The sequence below is a fragment of the Festucalex cinctus genome, chromosome 11 (genome assembly GCF_051991245.1).
Source record: "Festucalex cinctus isolate MCC-2025b chromosome 11, RoL_Fcin_1.0, whole genome shotgun sequence".
Classification (NCBI taxonomy): domain Eukaryota; kingdom Metazoa; phylum Chordata; class Actinopteri; order Syngnathiformes; family Syngnathidae; genus Festucalex; species Festucalex cinctus.
The window spans coordinates 29,255,121-29,270,402 of NC_135421.1; the positions used below are offsets into that span (position 1 = coordinate 29,255,121).

The window sequence follows — 15,282 nt, forward strand, 5'->3', positions numbered from 1 at the left end:
ATACATACATATACACAAGTGCACTTAACATATTCACATTTACCAAAAACATATATACATAAATTTACTAAACATATACCATAATACCTATCTAGATCATTTACACATACATGTACATTTTTCATATTCTGGTCTGACATAGATAATTTTTTTGAACTTTACTTTTAAACATTTTTTTAAACTCCAGCATTGAATCACAATTTTTCAGAGCAATTTCCAAATGATTCCACAGATCAACACCTTTTACAGATACACACCTTTGCTTAATATTTGTTCTTATTTTGGGTTTTTTGTACACACTTGTACCCCTTATATCATAAGGACTGTGTCTAATTTCAAATAACTTCTGAGTACTGTGGCAGAGTAAATTGTTATAAACTTTATACATTATTTGTGCTATTTTAAAATCCACCAAGTCATAAAATTTCATTGCATTTAATTTAATAAATAGTGGATGTGTTGGTTCTGTATATTTTGATCCATTAATAATTCTTATAGCTTTCTTTTGCAATTTGAAAACGGTGTTAGTATTTGTTTTATATGCCATTCCCCATAATTCCACACAATAGGTCAAATATGGTAATAATAATGAACTATATAATATATATAATGATTTCATGTTTAAAACATCCTTACTTTTATAGAGTATCCCTATGATTTTTGACATTTTCCTTTTAACAGTTTCTATGTGTGGCTTCCAACATAATTTATCACCTGCATCCTGTCAGTTTGGAGTGCTGGGTTGTCCCTGACGAATCAACTCTGTGGCTGTGCTAAAACGTCATGTTGAGTGTTTCATTTCATTTCCTTGTATTGTTCTGACTTACAATGTTTGGTTCCTTTGGGTAATGCGGTCCATGTTCCTTGTCAAGGCTACTTGGTTTACTTCGCCCCTCCTCCACATTTCCCAAGGGATCAATATCTCGAGTTTTATATTGTCCCTGAGGCAGCATTTGGATTTATGTGCAATTGACGTCACTTGCTAAAGCAAATGTGTATCACTTAACATTGTATTCAACATATCAGGTTAGGTTTTGTGTAACATTTAGGCTACATAAAGGCTGCTCGAGAAGAAAGTTGAGAAACATTAAGGTTGTGCTGCATCTCTGTCCTGGCTGCGCAGTAAATTATGGCGTGTATAAGGTAGCAATAGCCATAAAAGATGGAAATGTACACCGCAAAGCCAGCTGTGTTAAGTCCAAGAAGAAATCCTAAACATGTATCCATGGACACCAGCCATAACATTCTTTTTTAGCAAGTTCATCTTCAAACAATCACGTCATCAACTCGTTGCCTCGCTTTTTACTGCGGTATTGACAGGAAGTCAATAATCATGTTTACTGGGTTTGGCTTAAGTGACGTTCCGCGCGTGGTGGATTCAACTGTCTCCGCGTACGAGCTGCAGCTGTGTCCGGCTGTCACCATTAAACGCAAACGTGTACAGATTCATTTACACTTATAAAACAGTCATTGAAAATAGTTCACGCCACCCAGCGAGCAGCTAGCAACTAGCCACTAACGCTGGATACTAGCTAGCTTGTAACAACTTTCGAAGGCACGTTACCAACTTGGGTGAGTGGAGAACAGCCGCATGTGTCGCATGTCAGTTGAGATTTTGCTGCTTGTCATTCTTGAATATTTAATAACTGAATGATTTTCCTAGTAAACAAAGCAAGCATGAAATGGCGGACGCGTCACATTTTGCCAACTTTGCAGCACCTGTAAGTGACTACGTGTCATGTGACGTTTTTTCAGAATGAAAACTTTATAGATTCAAGTAACAAACATCAGATGAAGAAGATATTAGAACATTTAGTTTAGTTCCCCTTTGAAATATGAGTTTGCAGTTTTCAAACTGCTAGCAAGATTCGACTGTAGCGTCACTTCATTTCTGGTGTGTTTTAAAATATTTCAAATTAGAGGCATAAAATGGGGCATGACTTTTCCAAAGGTCATTTTAATAATCATACAGACAGTTGTACATGATGTGTATGACATATGAAGCGTGTTTTGTTTTTTGTTACCTCCAACATTTCTTTAAAATGCTTGAAAGTGCACTATGATGTCAATTCACCTTCTGCAAGACTTTCCATCCCAAATGCCGTCTGTCATATAAGACCGAATATACTTTGTGTTTCTTTTTTTCCTACAGCGAGTCCTCGTTTTATGATGGTTATGTTTCTACGGCAATATTGAAACGCGCACATCAAGTAAAATGGAATGCGCTTTAGTCTATGATTTTACCCGTAAGCAGTAGTAAAGTCATAATTATAGAAAATGTTTGTATAAAAAACAATGAAGTGGAAAACAATAAGTAAACCTTTTTGTGCCATCAAATTCATAACCTCAAAATGCCATATTTTGGGAATGTCATAAACTGAGCACTCATGTATTCATTTAGCGGCTAACTTATTTTGACAGCATGTGTGACATTTCGATGTGACTTGAAACATTGCTTGCACGTCGTGCAGTTCACGACAGTGACAGTTTGACCCTTATTTCTAATGGGAACAATGATTTTCATCATATATACTTTTATGCCTGAAGCTCATGTGATTCAAAGTGTGCCAATTTGCCGCCGCCTCGGGATCCGTCTTGTTTTGCCAGCACGCATCTCGTGATCGTGACCTTGATGTCTCCCCTACGGGACATTTGGATCTTAGTACGTCTGCAGACGTTATTATATGAGACCGCCCGATGAACTGATCTCCACTCTCAATGCCTCCCTTTGTGTGGCTTTCTTTGTCAACGGGGACACGTGAGCGTCAGTAAATAAGAATGGAAGTACACCACTGGCTAAAAGCATGATTCACACTACATCCTGCCATACAGACTCTTAATGCCGGCAGTGACTTTTGATCGAAGACTCATGTCGCATGATTGTATGCTTTTAATCAATGTCAATAAAAATGAAGCTAGCATATGTTGCCCTCTTTTTCTGAACGTCTTTGAAGCAAGAATGTGAACAATTTGTGTCAGTCAGCACTTTGCGGCATTCCATCCATAGTGATGATCCATCTGGAGATGAAAAGATGCGGATGATGTCTCATGATGACACGTACGTAAGACTGTGGAATGACTGCAGGTTGCACGCACACCACTGGAATGAGGAAATGGCTCACTCAAAAACTGGCATGCAATTGCTCCATTAGTTTGCTTTATTCCTGGATAATACATTTACACTTTGTTCCATATTTCTTTAAAATAATGTCACAATGATTTCACGAGTCTCTCCATTCTCTTCTGCTTCGTGTAGGTCGGGTTACGGGGGCAGCAACTTTCGCTAGATATTAAGGCTGGGTTTAAAAAATCAAATAGATATTGAATCGATTCACCTTTTTGAGCCTGAAATTGATTAATAAAACCATCAATTGATTATTTTAACCTTTTTTTTTTTTTTTTACCATAAATTCATATATATATATATATATATATATATATATATATATATATATATATATATATATATATATATATATATATATATATATAAGCCTTCACAGTGTAACCCCAAATAAATAAATTAATAAACAACCTCACCAGCAAAAAGTGACGTGTTCTAAAATGGCCGACTGTGATTGAGTATGAATGAGAATGAATATGCAAAAAAGTGCATTTTAAAAATAGCACAATTTCAATTCATTCTCATGTTTTAATCATATGACTTATCATTAATTTAACTATAACTCTCCGTTATTAAATTAAATAAACAAAAGTTACGTGTATGTAAAACTGTTTTAGTAAAACCAAAAAATAAATAAATATGCCTTTATTTTAATTACCGTCAATCAAAGAATTATTTAATGAGGTAATTCATTTGGAAAAAGAATAAATATGTGTGTTGTTTGGGGCGGCTAAATTAATGCAGCAAACATGACAGGACTTTTTATAATGTAAATACTCAGTAGACTGTGTCATACTTTACAACTACAATAGCGATAATGTTTAGCTTTAGATTGCGTTGTACAATACGCAGCTGAAATATGAGGAAAGCGAAAGTAAAGTGAACTGGTGATCGTCACCACTTCCTTTCTTTCTGTCTCTCTCTCTCTCTCTCTCTTTCTCTCCTTTGCATCCTCCCTCCCTCTCGCGCTCAAACATCACGTGGTAACACGTCTCCACCAATGACGTCACCGCGCTCATCTCCCAGCAACCCCTCCATCAGCGCTGACGTCCCCCCGAGCCCGAGACGCGCTGTTGCCCGGCAACCCGCGCCTTGCGCTCGTGCCCGGCCTTGCCTTGCACTCGGCTCCGAACTCTGACGCTGGTGTGACGTTAATGAGGTAGCTATCCATTTGTCACCGCGGAGGGGAGGAGGAGGAGGAGGAAGAGGAGGCGGCCGAGTACCAAGAGGAGGAGTTCCCCAGCTGCGCGAGTACCGAGCGAGCCACTCGGCCACATTCCGGCGGAAAGCACCGGCACAAAGCGGTAGCACAGTCCCGCACCGAGACACCTGACACGGGCGAGGAGGCGAAGTTGTCCTCGCTTGTTTGTTTTTTTCCAACGTCGACGCGAAGCTGTGATGTCATTTTGTTTGCTTTCCTCTTTTGAGAAGAACCCGAGCAAGAGATTTATGTACACTTTGTAAGGTAAGGCTAATATTTTAAATGGCTGCTGGTTCTCATTTTTCACTTTCCATTTACTCACAATATGTCTAACCCTACTGTGATGGAGTCATGCTAACAGGTTTTAAAGCTAACTCATTTCCAGTCACTTATAACGCAATATACAAAACATATTCTGTTCTGTGTTGGTCCACCGTTTGTTTTGCTGATTTAGCATGTCTCTTATGAACATATGTATCATTTCACAGTTCATTTATGACAATACAACTGAGAAATGCAAATAAATCATCTAACACCTTAAATTTGATCAAAATTTAACTCATTGTCCACATATGATACACTATTACACTACATTACTAGATATTAGGGGTGTGAATTGCCTAGTACCTGACGATTCGATTCGTATCACGATTCACAGGACACGATTCGATTCGATACCGATTAATCCCGATACGGATTTATAAGTCGATTGTTGCGATTTTTTTTCATTCAAATTTAGAAAATACTAATCAGTAAGCTTGTAGAGTGTAAGATTTATATGAAAATGTATTATTTATTTATCTGAAATTTCAGTCTTATAGAGGTTGTAATTTGTTTCATGTTTGAACAGCATTGAAATAAAATATTAAGGCTTAATGTTCCGTTCATATAACATTCTTCCATGCTCAAGGTGTGAATCCTAAAAAAAAAAAAAAAAAAAAAAAAAATCGAAAAAAATCGGTTCAGCCGATTATTGAATCGATTCGAGAATCGCTCGATGTAGTATCGCGATATATCGCCGAATCGATTTTTTTAACACCCCTACTATATATATATATATATATATATATATATATATATATATATATATATATATATATATATATATATATATATATATATATATATATTTTTTTTTTATAGTAAAACTAAATAGGTTGAAAACAAATACCTCTGTCTGTGCTTCCTATGCTTTTATAATGGTAAAATGCCTGCTATGAGAAGAAAACTTATGACAACTACTTTTTTTATGTTTGATTCAAATATGTGGTGTGGTGTGGTGTGTAGGGGGGGGGGGGGGGGTGCTTGAATATCCCCACTGTGAATTCACTATGGCTTTTACGTTTTCTTTCTGTATCTATTCATCCGTTTTCTATACTGCTTGGCCTCATTGAATCTGCTGTGTTAGCTATTCAGTGAGTGAACAATACCTGACGTTGGAATGTCTACTGACGTGTAAAATGTCTCTCCCGCTAGCCTTATCCACTGCCTGCGTTGGTGCAACATGGTTATCGTGTCAGACAACAGCCGGGGGGCCCAGCCCAGCTCCTTGCCCCCGGGGAGGCCCCTGCAGGTGGGCTTCTACGAGATCATCCGCACGCTGGGAAAAGGCAACTTTGCTGTGGTGAAACTGGCAAAGCATAAAGTCACAAAAACACAGGTCGGGGGAAAATTCTTCTGATGCATGCTTTTTGTTTTGTTTGGGAGATTCTAATTTAACTGTGAATGATTTTCTCAGGTGGCCATAAAGATTATCGACAAGACTCGACTGAACCCGTCCAATTTGGAGAAAATCTACAGGGAAGTGCAGATTATGAAGCTGCTCAACCACCCTCACATCATCAAACTTTATCAGGTGTGTTTACCTCGACGTCATGTGTGGGTGTGTGTTGGTGTAGTGTTACTGTTTTACCGCATTTATTTTCCACCTTACGAGAAAGTCTGAAGTGCAGGAAGTGTTTCAATGATCATTCTTGAAGTAGGAGCAACGTCGCAGTGGAACAATGCATGCCTCAAATATTTGATTTTTGTTTACGTGGTCATATAATGCTGGTACGATTGGGAGGGTCACATTGCTTGACGGCGCTTAGCGTTAAATCCAATTAGCATCCTCTGCCACCAAGCGCAGCGAAATGTGTCTGTGCGTCACGTGAAGGCCTTCCCTGGCTAATTAAATTGAAGAATTAACGAGAATCCTCTCAGCTGGCTTTGCGTGACACGTGCCTGGGAAACGCAAAGCACCAGCATGTAAACAAACATTCTTTGTTTTCCTTTCTGCCTTTCTTCCCAGTCCGTTGTGTTTTTTGCTACCTAATTTGGGGGATTATTAATTGAAATTCCAGTTGTAAGCGGCTCAACAATACCTGAGTTGTTAATCATTTGGCAGACTCCGATTAGTTGTTTTTGTTATTTTGTAGCCCTTTATTGGCCAAGGAACCATATACATAACCACTTCATATGCATTGGGGATTTAAAATAGAAGCCAAAATGCTCATGATTTCTGCATTCCAGTCAATAAGGAAACGTAATGACTGTTTTAAAAAAGTTATTGGAATAAAGTCTTTTAAATTTACAAGTATTATGATTTGTGACCCATAAATGTACAAGCAAATATGATCAAGCTCGGGCCTTTTTCTTCTGACTTGTTAGTTGTGTTTGCTGTTACAAGCAAGGACAGTTATTGATCATAAAAATGCTGCATTTCAACCATGTTAAAGGGATTTCTTCTCCCTCATAAAATCATTTCCCCATTGCGTGACAGTAATCCTGGTAATTTTGTCATAATCCTGCTAAGAGACAGACGTGCTCCTTGTCGGAGGTAATTCTAACAATTACATAAGCTGCGCAGCTGTAACTCTCATTTGCTTTCACGCGTAATTCACTCGGTCGAAAAGGAAAATGTTGTTTCACGGCCTTATTCAGAATGTGGACGATGAGTCAGCATTCCTCATCCGTTTGAGTTGGTCCTGATACATGCGCATGGTGTTATTTTCCTGCAGAGTGGCAGTTCACTATCGACCGGTTCTGCTGTTTGACCTTGCGTTCGCCTTTGACCTTGCACCGCACGCGTTGTTTGCGTTCCCGTCATGCCCAAGGGCCCTTGACGTGTTCTAGTGCAGTGGCGTCAGCGACACCTCCGCAAGTGCGGCTCTACCTCACTGATTGACGTCTGTCGCTTTCTACGGGCGATTGGGAAGCGACAGCGGAATTTCATGCCCGGCGTGAACTTTTCTAGCACTATCTTTTAAAAATACATTTTGTTGTGTAACTTTCACTCTCAGCTGATGTGGCCCTCCCCTGAGAGCTCCCTGGACAAATAATACCTTTCTATGAGAAACTGGAAAGATCCGGAAGGGCGTCTTTCCGGCCTAAGTTGTCAGCTGGCTTGTAGCACATTGCTTGGCCATGTGAGCAGCCCTCTGAAACCGCAGCCAGCGTGTCTTAATGAAAGCACATGAAATACAATACCGTGCTGTCCCTAAAGTTCACTGTAAAGAATGCCTGCCAGATTTCATTGACCCTTTCAATTTTGCCATTTTATTCCATTCATTCAATACTCCTGTCTGTCTCTCTGTAGGTGATGGAGACCAAAGACATGCTGTACATCGTGACAGAATATGCACAGAACGGGGAGATGTTTGGTGAGTTTTTTTTCCGGACTCTTGATAGTGAGGAGTTGCCACAGAAAAATGTCTTTAGACAGAAAACCATTTGAGACGTCAAGAAATTTCACACACTTGACCAAATTCATAATGAGCAATTCATCAAATTATTTCTTTTATTATTCCTAATTGCATAACTGGTGGGAGAGAAGCATCCACAATTGGACTATTTCTTCATAGCTCAACATGGGCCATAATAAAAGTGTTTCTTTAATAATTGCGACATTTTTATCATTCGAAAGGCAGTTGAAAGTTGCATTGCACATTTATTGGAATCTTCATTGTTTTGTTAAACATGTTTTATGGTACACATTCATAAAGTGTATTTGGATATATACTTCTTTCAAAGGATATGTCATTGTTTTGAGAAATTTTATCTATCAAAGTACAAGTGGTATTGGTATCTGACTACTCAAGTTGAGTACTTGCACTAGCATCTGTCTGACAAAAAGTGGAACATTCCTATTCATACTTGGAAGCAGTGGAATAACTCGTAAAGTTATTAAAGAGCAAAATGTAAATGTTGGAGACCATTTTGTGACTATAATGAACAGAACGTAATGATGCTCAGAGCCATGTTTGCATGACATCTGGGAATTTCAATGACACAGATGGAATCTGTACTTAAAAAAAAAAATCTTTATCTTACTTCCAGATCACCTGACTTCAAACGGCCGCATGAGCGAAATGGAAGCGCGGAAGAAATTTTGGCAGATTCTGACGGCAGTCGACTACTGCCACCAGCACCACATTGTCCACCGTGACCTCAAAACAGAAAACCTGCTGCTGGACGCTAACATGAACATCAAACTGGCCGGTACGTCCTCGTTTCCTCGCTCACATATTTTCAAATCTCTTCATGTGCGCTGTCCTGTGAAGAGATCATCTAATTGTGCCGCGATGTCTCGGCACTAATAAAGTGTGATAGCGCGCTGACCACAGTTATGTCAGCACGCAAGAGAACATGACGTTCTAGTACAGCCGAGTGATGTAATCTGATGCACAAACAAGCTGAAGCCCGAGTTCAGTGCCCTGAAATAAAAACGACTATTGTTCTGTCAACTATTGTCACAATGTTGGAAGAATACAAATTGTCCAAGATCTTGATAAATTGAAGTCGCAGAGAGAAAAAAAGTCAACTCCTGATTGATTTACTACGTGACTAAAATGTATTTTTCTAGCATATTTACATGTTCAAAGGAGGCGTGGATTGAAGAAATCAACAAATATATTCCATTTTTCATATGAATACAAATTCAAATCACTTTATGATGTGTCATACCACTTTTATTGGAATGCGGTGTAACAATTACAATGAAATAATATATATTTGTGTGTGTGTCTTTGTAGACTTTGGATTCGGTAACTTCTACAACGCAGGGGAGCCGCTGTCCACATGGTGTGGCAGCCCACCGTACGCGGCCCCGGAAGTCTTTGAGGGCAAAGAGTATGAAGGACCTCAACTGGACATTTGGGTAAGTTCTGATTCATTTGAAAAAAATCCAAATACATTTGTTATCATCTTGGTGAATGTAATTTTCATCTGGCAGAGCCTCGGTGTGGTGCTGTACGTGCTGGTGTGTGGCTCCCTTCCCTTCGATGCTCCCAGCCTTCCTGCACTCAAGCAAAGAGTCACTGAGGGACGCTTCAGAATTCCCTTCTTCATGTCCCAAGGTACCTTCCAATTACCACCACAGCCAAATTCGTGCTCATCTCATCTTTGTCCTCTGTTTAAAAAAAAAAAAAACTGACATTTTTGCCCAATTGTTCCTCCAGACTGTGAAAACCTCATCCGCAAGATGCTGGTGGTGGACCCAGCAAAGAGGATCAGTGTGGCCCAAATCAAGCAGCACCGCTGGATGCTGGCGGACCCCACGGCAGCCCACCAGACGCTCAGCCACTCCCTCACAGATTACAACTCCAACCTGGGGGACTATAGTGAGCCTGTGCTGGGCATCATGAACACTCTGGGGATCAACCGACAGAGGACCATCGAAGTGAGCAATTTTAAAGCAAGCTTGGGGCGCTATTAGATTGGGATCATTGCGGATCATCAGTTTCTTTTGGTGTTTGCATGTTCTGGGGGATCTGGAATGTTTCTTTGTGGGCAGCGAGGAATAAGCTAACTTTACCGTTTCATCTTAAGTCTCTGCAGAGCAGCAGCTACAATCACTTCTCGGCCATCTACTACTTAATTCTGGAGAGGATCAAAGACCATCGCAACCAGCAGCTGAGCCGTCAGTGCGGAAGCTGGAACCAAAGGCAGAGGAGAATCTCCGACACCACCGGAGCGGAGGTGAGTTCTGCTCCGGCTCTGTCAAGAAACAACCACATCGCATCCCAGTCGCTTAAGAAGATTCTCCGATTTGCAGCAAGTCGTCATGAAGGCGGACAACTTCAGAGTCGCGGCATTCTGCATTCCAAACAAAAATGCTCCTCCGATCTACTCGGAGATGGAGTGCGATCAAGGTGGATTGTTCCAGGTAAATATTGGGCACCAATCATCATCGTCATCATCAACTTGTACCCCACCGAATGCATTTCTGAACTGAGCTTTTCCTCTCCAGCGCGTGGTCTACCCGGTGGAGGGCAGCTTTAACAGGCTGCTGTGGAACCGCTCCATTTCGCCCAACAGCCTGTTAGAGACGAGCATCAGCGAGGAGGTGCGACCCCGCGACCTGGAGGAAGAAGAGGCGGCGCAAAGCTTGGGTCCGCTTCTGCCCCACACTACCACCTCACGCCGACACACCCTGGCCGAGGTGTCCGCGCGCTTTCACCAGTGCAACCCTCCATGTAAGTAGTACACTCCATTCGGCCTGCTCACTCTTGGGAACAATTGTATTATTAGGATCATTATTATTAAATATGAATTCACTTTAACGTCAGAGTCAAAATAAATATATAATAGTTGGAACACTGTGTTTAAAAAATAACTAATTAGTATCGAATAATAATAAAATATAAAATTAACTATTATAATATAAAAAATACAATAAACAAATAATAATAAATAGTATGTTTAAAAAAAAAAAAAGTACTTTAAAATGCTGCATACAAATAAGATGTTTTAATTATGTCCATAAATAATAAAATACTGAAATAAAATAAAATGAAAATAAGAAAATATTAAAGCATACTATACATTAAAGAAAAAAAAAATATATATATATATACAAGTTAAAAATGTAAATAATCAAATGTCTATGCGGAGAGACTCAAAACTAAGGATGGGCAAGTACCGATACCACATATCGTATTGGGCCGATACTACATTCTTGTGGCCATTTTATCAAACCATTACTATGTATCAAAGGTACCAGTGGTATTTGGTATCAGTGAGTACTCAAGAGTTAAGTATTCATACTGGTATCGGTCTAAAAAAGGGGTCTCCAACATCCCGACATCATGGACAAAAAAGGCAATGATGTCATAGCATTGCTGAAAGATCGCAACCAACCACAATATCCAGTCAGTGTGCTTTTATGTCATCCCTTATGCAGCCCCCATGGGACACATCTCTGGGGATTGATATTTTTATCCCACCCGTCAGCTCCAGTTTTTTTCGCTGGTATTTTGACTCAGCAACTGCAATCAGATTGTTTGACTAAAAAGTCAGGAAATGGGAATACCGGACTTCACTAAAAACAACTGTTGAAATATTTCTGAGCCATCCAGTTCTGTTGAATGTATTTCTTTGCCATTTTTAACTCACCTCAACAAATAACCTTTTTGCACTCAGGCATTATTGTCAGTCCCTCCGACGGCGCCTCTTCTGACAGCTGCCTCAAGTCGTCCTCCAGTCCCAGCGCCACTCTGCAGGCTCCCATGGGTGGCGGCGTGTCAACACCTCCCGCCTGCGGCGCTAAAGAGGGGGCCCTCCTGCCCGCAGGCGCCCCCCTGACCCTCTCCTCCCACCTCCTGCCCCAGATCCAGGGCAGCCTTCCTGCGGCCAGCTTCCAGGAGGGTCGCAGGGCGTCTGACACCTCCCTGACTCAAGGTACCGCAACGTAACATTCAAAGTGGCTCATTTCATCCCCCACTTCCCCGAACCTGATTTTCGCCGTAATCGCATGCTTGAACCTTGTCGGATCACAAGACGGTATTGTGTAACACATTCCCCGTGCCTCTCTGCAGGCCTCAAAGCTTTCCGGCAGCAGCTGAGAAAAAACACTCGCACCAAAGGGCTCCTGGGATTGAACAAGATCAAAGGTCTGACGAGGCCGATGGCGTCGCCCCCGTCCTCCAACCGGGGCAGCCGCAGCTCCCTGGGCCCCGCCCTCTCTGAGCACCGCAGCATGCTGGAGGAGGTGCTGCACCAGCAACGGTGAGAACAAAATGTCAGATTGGTTTAAAAAAAATAAAAAATAAAAAATCCATTATAGAGAGACTGATTTGACTGATTTTGAAAGGCCCACAGAATATTGTGTTATATTGCTATAAAAACATGGAACCTACCAAAAGAAAGATTAGTTTCTCTTCTTTCTTCAGGAAAAAATTATATTTGTATCTATTTTCATTTTGCAGCAATTAGAATTAGAATAGAACAATGTTTAATCAATATTCGCAAAACTGTTTAAAACAGTGTGGAAAAGAGCTTGTTGCAACATGGACCTGGTTGATCTCTTATACTCTGCTGCCACATGCTGGCCGTTTTGTTGTTGTTGTAATAACTACCATTGCTTTAAGGGGCCTCTTCAGGTCAGAGGTTGCATCAAAGCCTTCTGTATGCTCGAGCATAAAAAAAACAAAAACAAACATAAAAAACATAAATACGTTTTTGGGACCATGGCAATTTTTAAAATAGAACTAAAATAAATAAATAAAATAGCTTAAATATACCATTGTTAATGAAAATATTTCAAATGTTTATTTAGTTACTTTTTGTGTAGTAATAATGTTCAACATCATCAAATGGACTTTTTTTTTTTCCATGTTCTTTCTTAGGATGCTCCAAATCCAGCACCAACCGCACCAAGCTCAGGTCCAGAATGTCCCGCCAGGACCCACCCAGAATCCTCTGCTGTTTCTCTCACAGCAGCAGTCGCCCTCTCCCCCGCCCACTTCAGTATTCGCCTCGCCTCCTTTATTCGAGGCGCCCTCCCTCCTTCACGGCAAGCCCCCTCCTCAGCCGCTGGGCCTGCCTCACGGCCTCTGGCAGCACGGCGTGGAGACCGCCCCCACCTCTTTGTCTCCCGTGGTCTCCGCCGCTTACCTCCTGGAGGCCCGCCTGCACATCAGCCCGCACGCGCAACACCACCTGCAGCAGCAGCAGCATCCGGCCGCTGCCGCCGCCGCCGCCGCCGCGCACTTTGCCGGCAAACCCGCCGCCTGGGCCGTGGCCTCGCTGTCCGGAGCCGAGCCGGATATCCAGGAGCTGGTTCTGGCGGGTCAGACGCCGCTGAGCAGCTGCGTGCTGGTCAAGTAGAACCACTTGACGCAAAAAAGAACAACGAAGCAAGATTAAGCGCTTTTGTTCTCATATAAGCTGAAAGAGCAATAAACCAAACTGTGCACAAGGTGAAGCAATAAGAGACGAAAAAACAGGAAGACACCGTCAGACACATGACTGGAGCGAGGACCAAAACATTTCACTTCTTTATGATACGCTTCCCACTTAGTTTGCTTTTTTTTTTATATTTCCTCCAGTGACAAGCTTCAGTTAACACAAAACGATGAATATGTTGGATGAAACTGTGATTTTTCTTTATTTTTACTTCAAAAGATTGCAACATTCTCATTAGCCAACGGTAAAGAAAAATAGTCTTTTTGAGTGAATCAAGCACAACTTTAGGTACCTTGCATCCAGAAAGTAGTCAGCCTCTTTGGCCTCATGAGGATTGAAGTTCTCCTTGGAATTTTATTTCAATAACTGTGGGAGCGGTTTTCGAGGGAAGGCCCCTTTTTCTGTTGCACAAAGCAAGGACCATCGGCATGGAAGAATCCAGTCAAACCTCCGACACACTCCAGCTACATATTTTCTTTTCCTGTTCCCATACTATTACCCCTTTTGTTAGCAATACTAGTTGACCACTGAAGCAAAATGGAGGAAGACCAACATAGGACGCTATTCTGTAAGATAGATTTTCCTATCTCGAAACTGCGGGAAAAGTGCAATAGCTTCATGGGAAGATAGTTGCAAATGCACAGGTACGAGTTTGTGTAAAGTAAAAAAAAAATGTTTTTTTTTTGTTTTTGTTTTTTTGCTACCAAAGAGCCGACTAGAATCAGTGATATACACACACACTACTGAGACGTCCACATGTAGCATGTTGCTCAGCCAAACTGAAGTAAGCTCGGGCGGCCACCAAATCCGAATGCTGCTTGTTGTAATATCTTCTTGCTGGTACTTTCACAATCGAGCAATATTCTGTACCCAGCAAGGATGCGTAGAAGCAAGTGAAACGTCAACTTTCTTTTCATAAGTGTTTCTTTCCACTTTGATGTTGGAAAAACGTAGTGTTGATGTCGCGGGTTGTTTTGCACTCACTACCAACACGTGTGCCTTTTTCTATGAACAAACGTGCAAAGTTTGAGCTGCTCTTTGACCTTGCTGTGTAAGCAAAAGCAGGATTGCACATATTTCCTATTGCTGAATTGGGCTCAAGTTGTATTTGTTGCGCAAAAAGAATGGTCCCGAGTGACAAACACTAAAAGACTCTTGATGCAATGTGACCCTTTTTGATAACAATTTTGGATAATATGAAGTATTTGATGTTTTGTTTTCCTGATTTGTTACTTGACCGACCGCGTGTCTGCTTGTGCGTATGAGAATGAGGAAAGATTGTTTATTTATGTGCTATTTATTTGAATAAAGTTCACTTCCTAAATGGCCTGTGGTTGGAATTTATTGATTTAGAACAGTCATACAGTATAATACATTTCAGATATTGGCTGTGGCTGCTTGTAAGACTTTTTATTTGACTTGAAAAGAGTGCAGCCAGGGGTGAATAATGTCATTTATTTTTTACCAGGGCCATCATCACTCAACTAGCTTTGATCTCCTCTTTAAAATCACTTAGTCATCATGACAATGTAGCAGAATGATGAAACTTTACTCTTGCAGTATTTGTGTGCAGTTTTTTGTCAAGCATAACATGTTCATGCTGTCAGAGTCTCAATTATAATACAAGAGTGAACTCGGTAAGGTCCACAATGCACTCATAAAAGGATAACATGAGCAAAAAATGTCAGCAAGCTCATATAAGCCATTTTTCTGTTTATGTGTACATTGTCTGCGTGAAGTTTATTTATTGAAAAAAAAATGCACGCACTGATTTACATATGAATGGATTGTC

At 40.9% G+C, this 15,282-nt stretch overlaps 1 protein-coding gene across 1 annotated transcript; it reads left to right on the forward strand.

Annotated features, from left to right (window-relative positions):
- The first annotated feature begins 4,186 nt into the window (after positions 1-4,186).
- On the forward strand, positions 4,187-14,814 carry sik1 (salt-inducible kinase 1). The gene is made up of 14 exons (XM_077537266.1): positions 4,187-4,589; positions 5,802-5,985; positions 6,064-6,180; positions 7,903-7,966; positions 8,643-8,804; positions 9,338-9,462; positions 9,538-9,661; positions 9,764-9,984; positions 10,134-10,283; positions 10,360-10,470; positions 10,555-10,780; positions 11,727-11,984; positions 12,122-12,311; positions 12,932-14,814. The coding sequence occupies exons 2-14, from the start codon at positions 5,830-5,832 to the stop codon at positions 13,410-13,412; spliced, it is 2,385 nt and encodes a 794-aa protein (XP_077393392.1). The 5' UTR covers positions 4,187-4,589; positions 5,802-5,829; the 3' UTR covers positions 13,413-14,814.
- The last annotated feature ends 468 nt before the right edge of the window (positions 14,815-15,282 follow it).

Excerpts from the sequence above, each read along its gene's own strand:
- sik1 (XM_077537266.1), top strand. The coding sequence starts at position 5,830 with ATGGTTATCGTGTCAGACAACAGCCGGGGGGCCCAGCCCAGCTCCTTG. Across the intron at positions 5,986-6,063 it reads ATAAAGTCACAAAAACACAG|GTGGCCATAAAGATTATCGA; the intron begins GTCGGGGGAAAA and ends TGATTTTCTCAG. Across the intron at positions 6,181-7,902 it reads ACATCATCAAACTTTATCAG|GTGATGGAGACCAAAGACAT; the intron begins GTGTGTTTACCT and ends GTCTCTCTGTAG.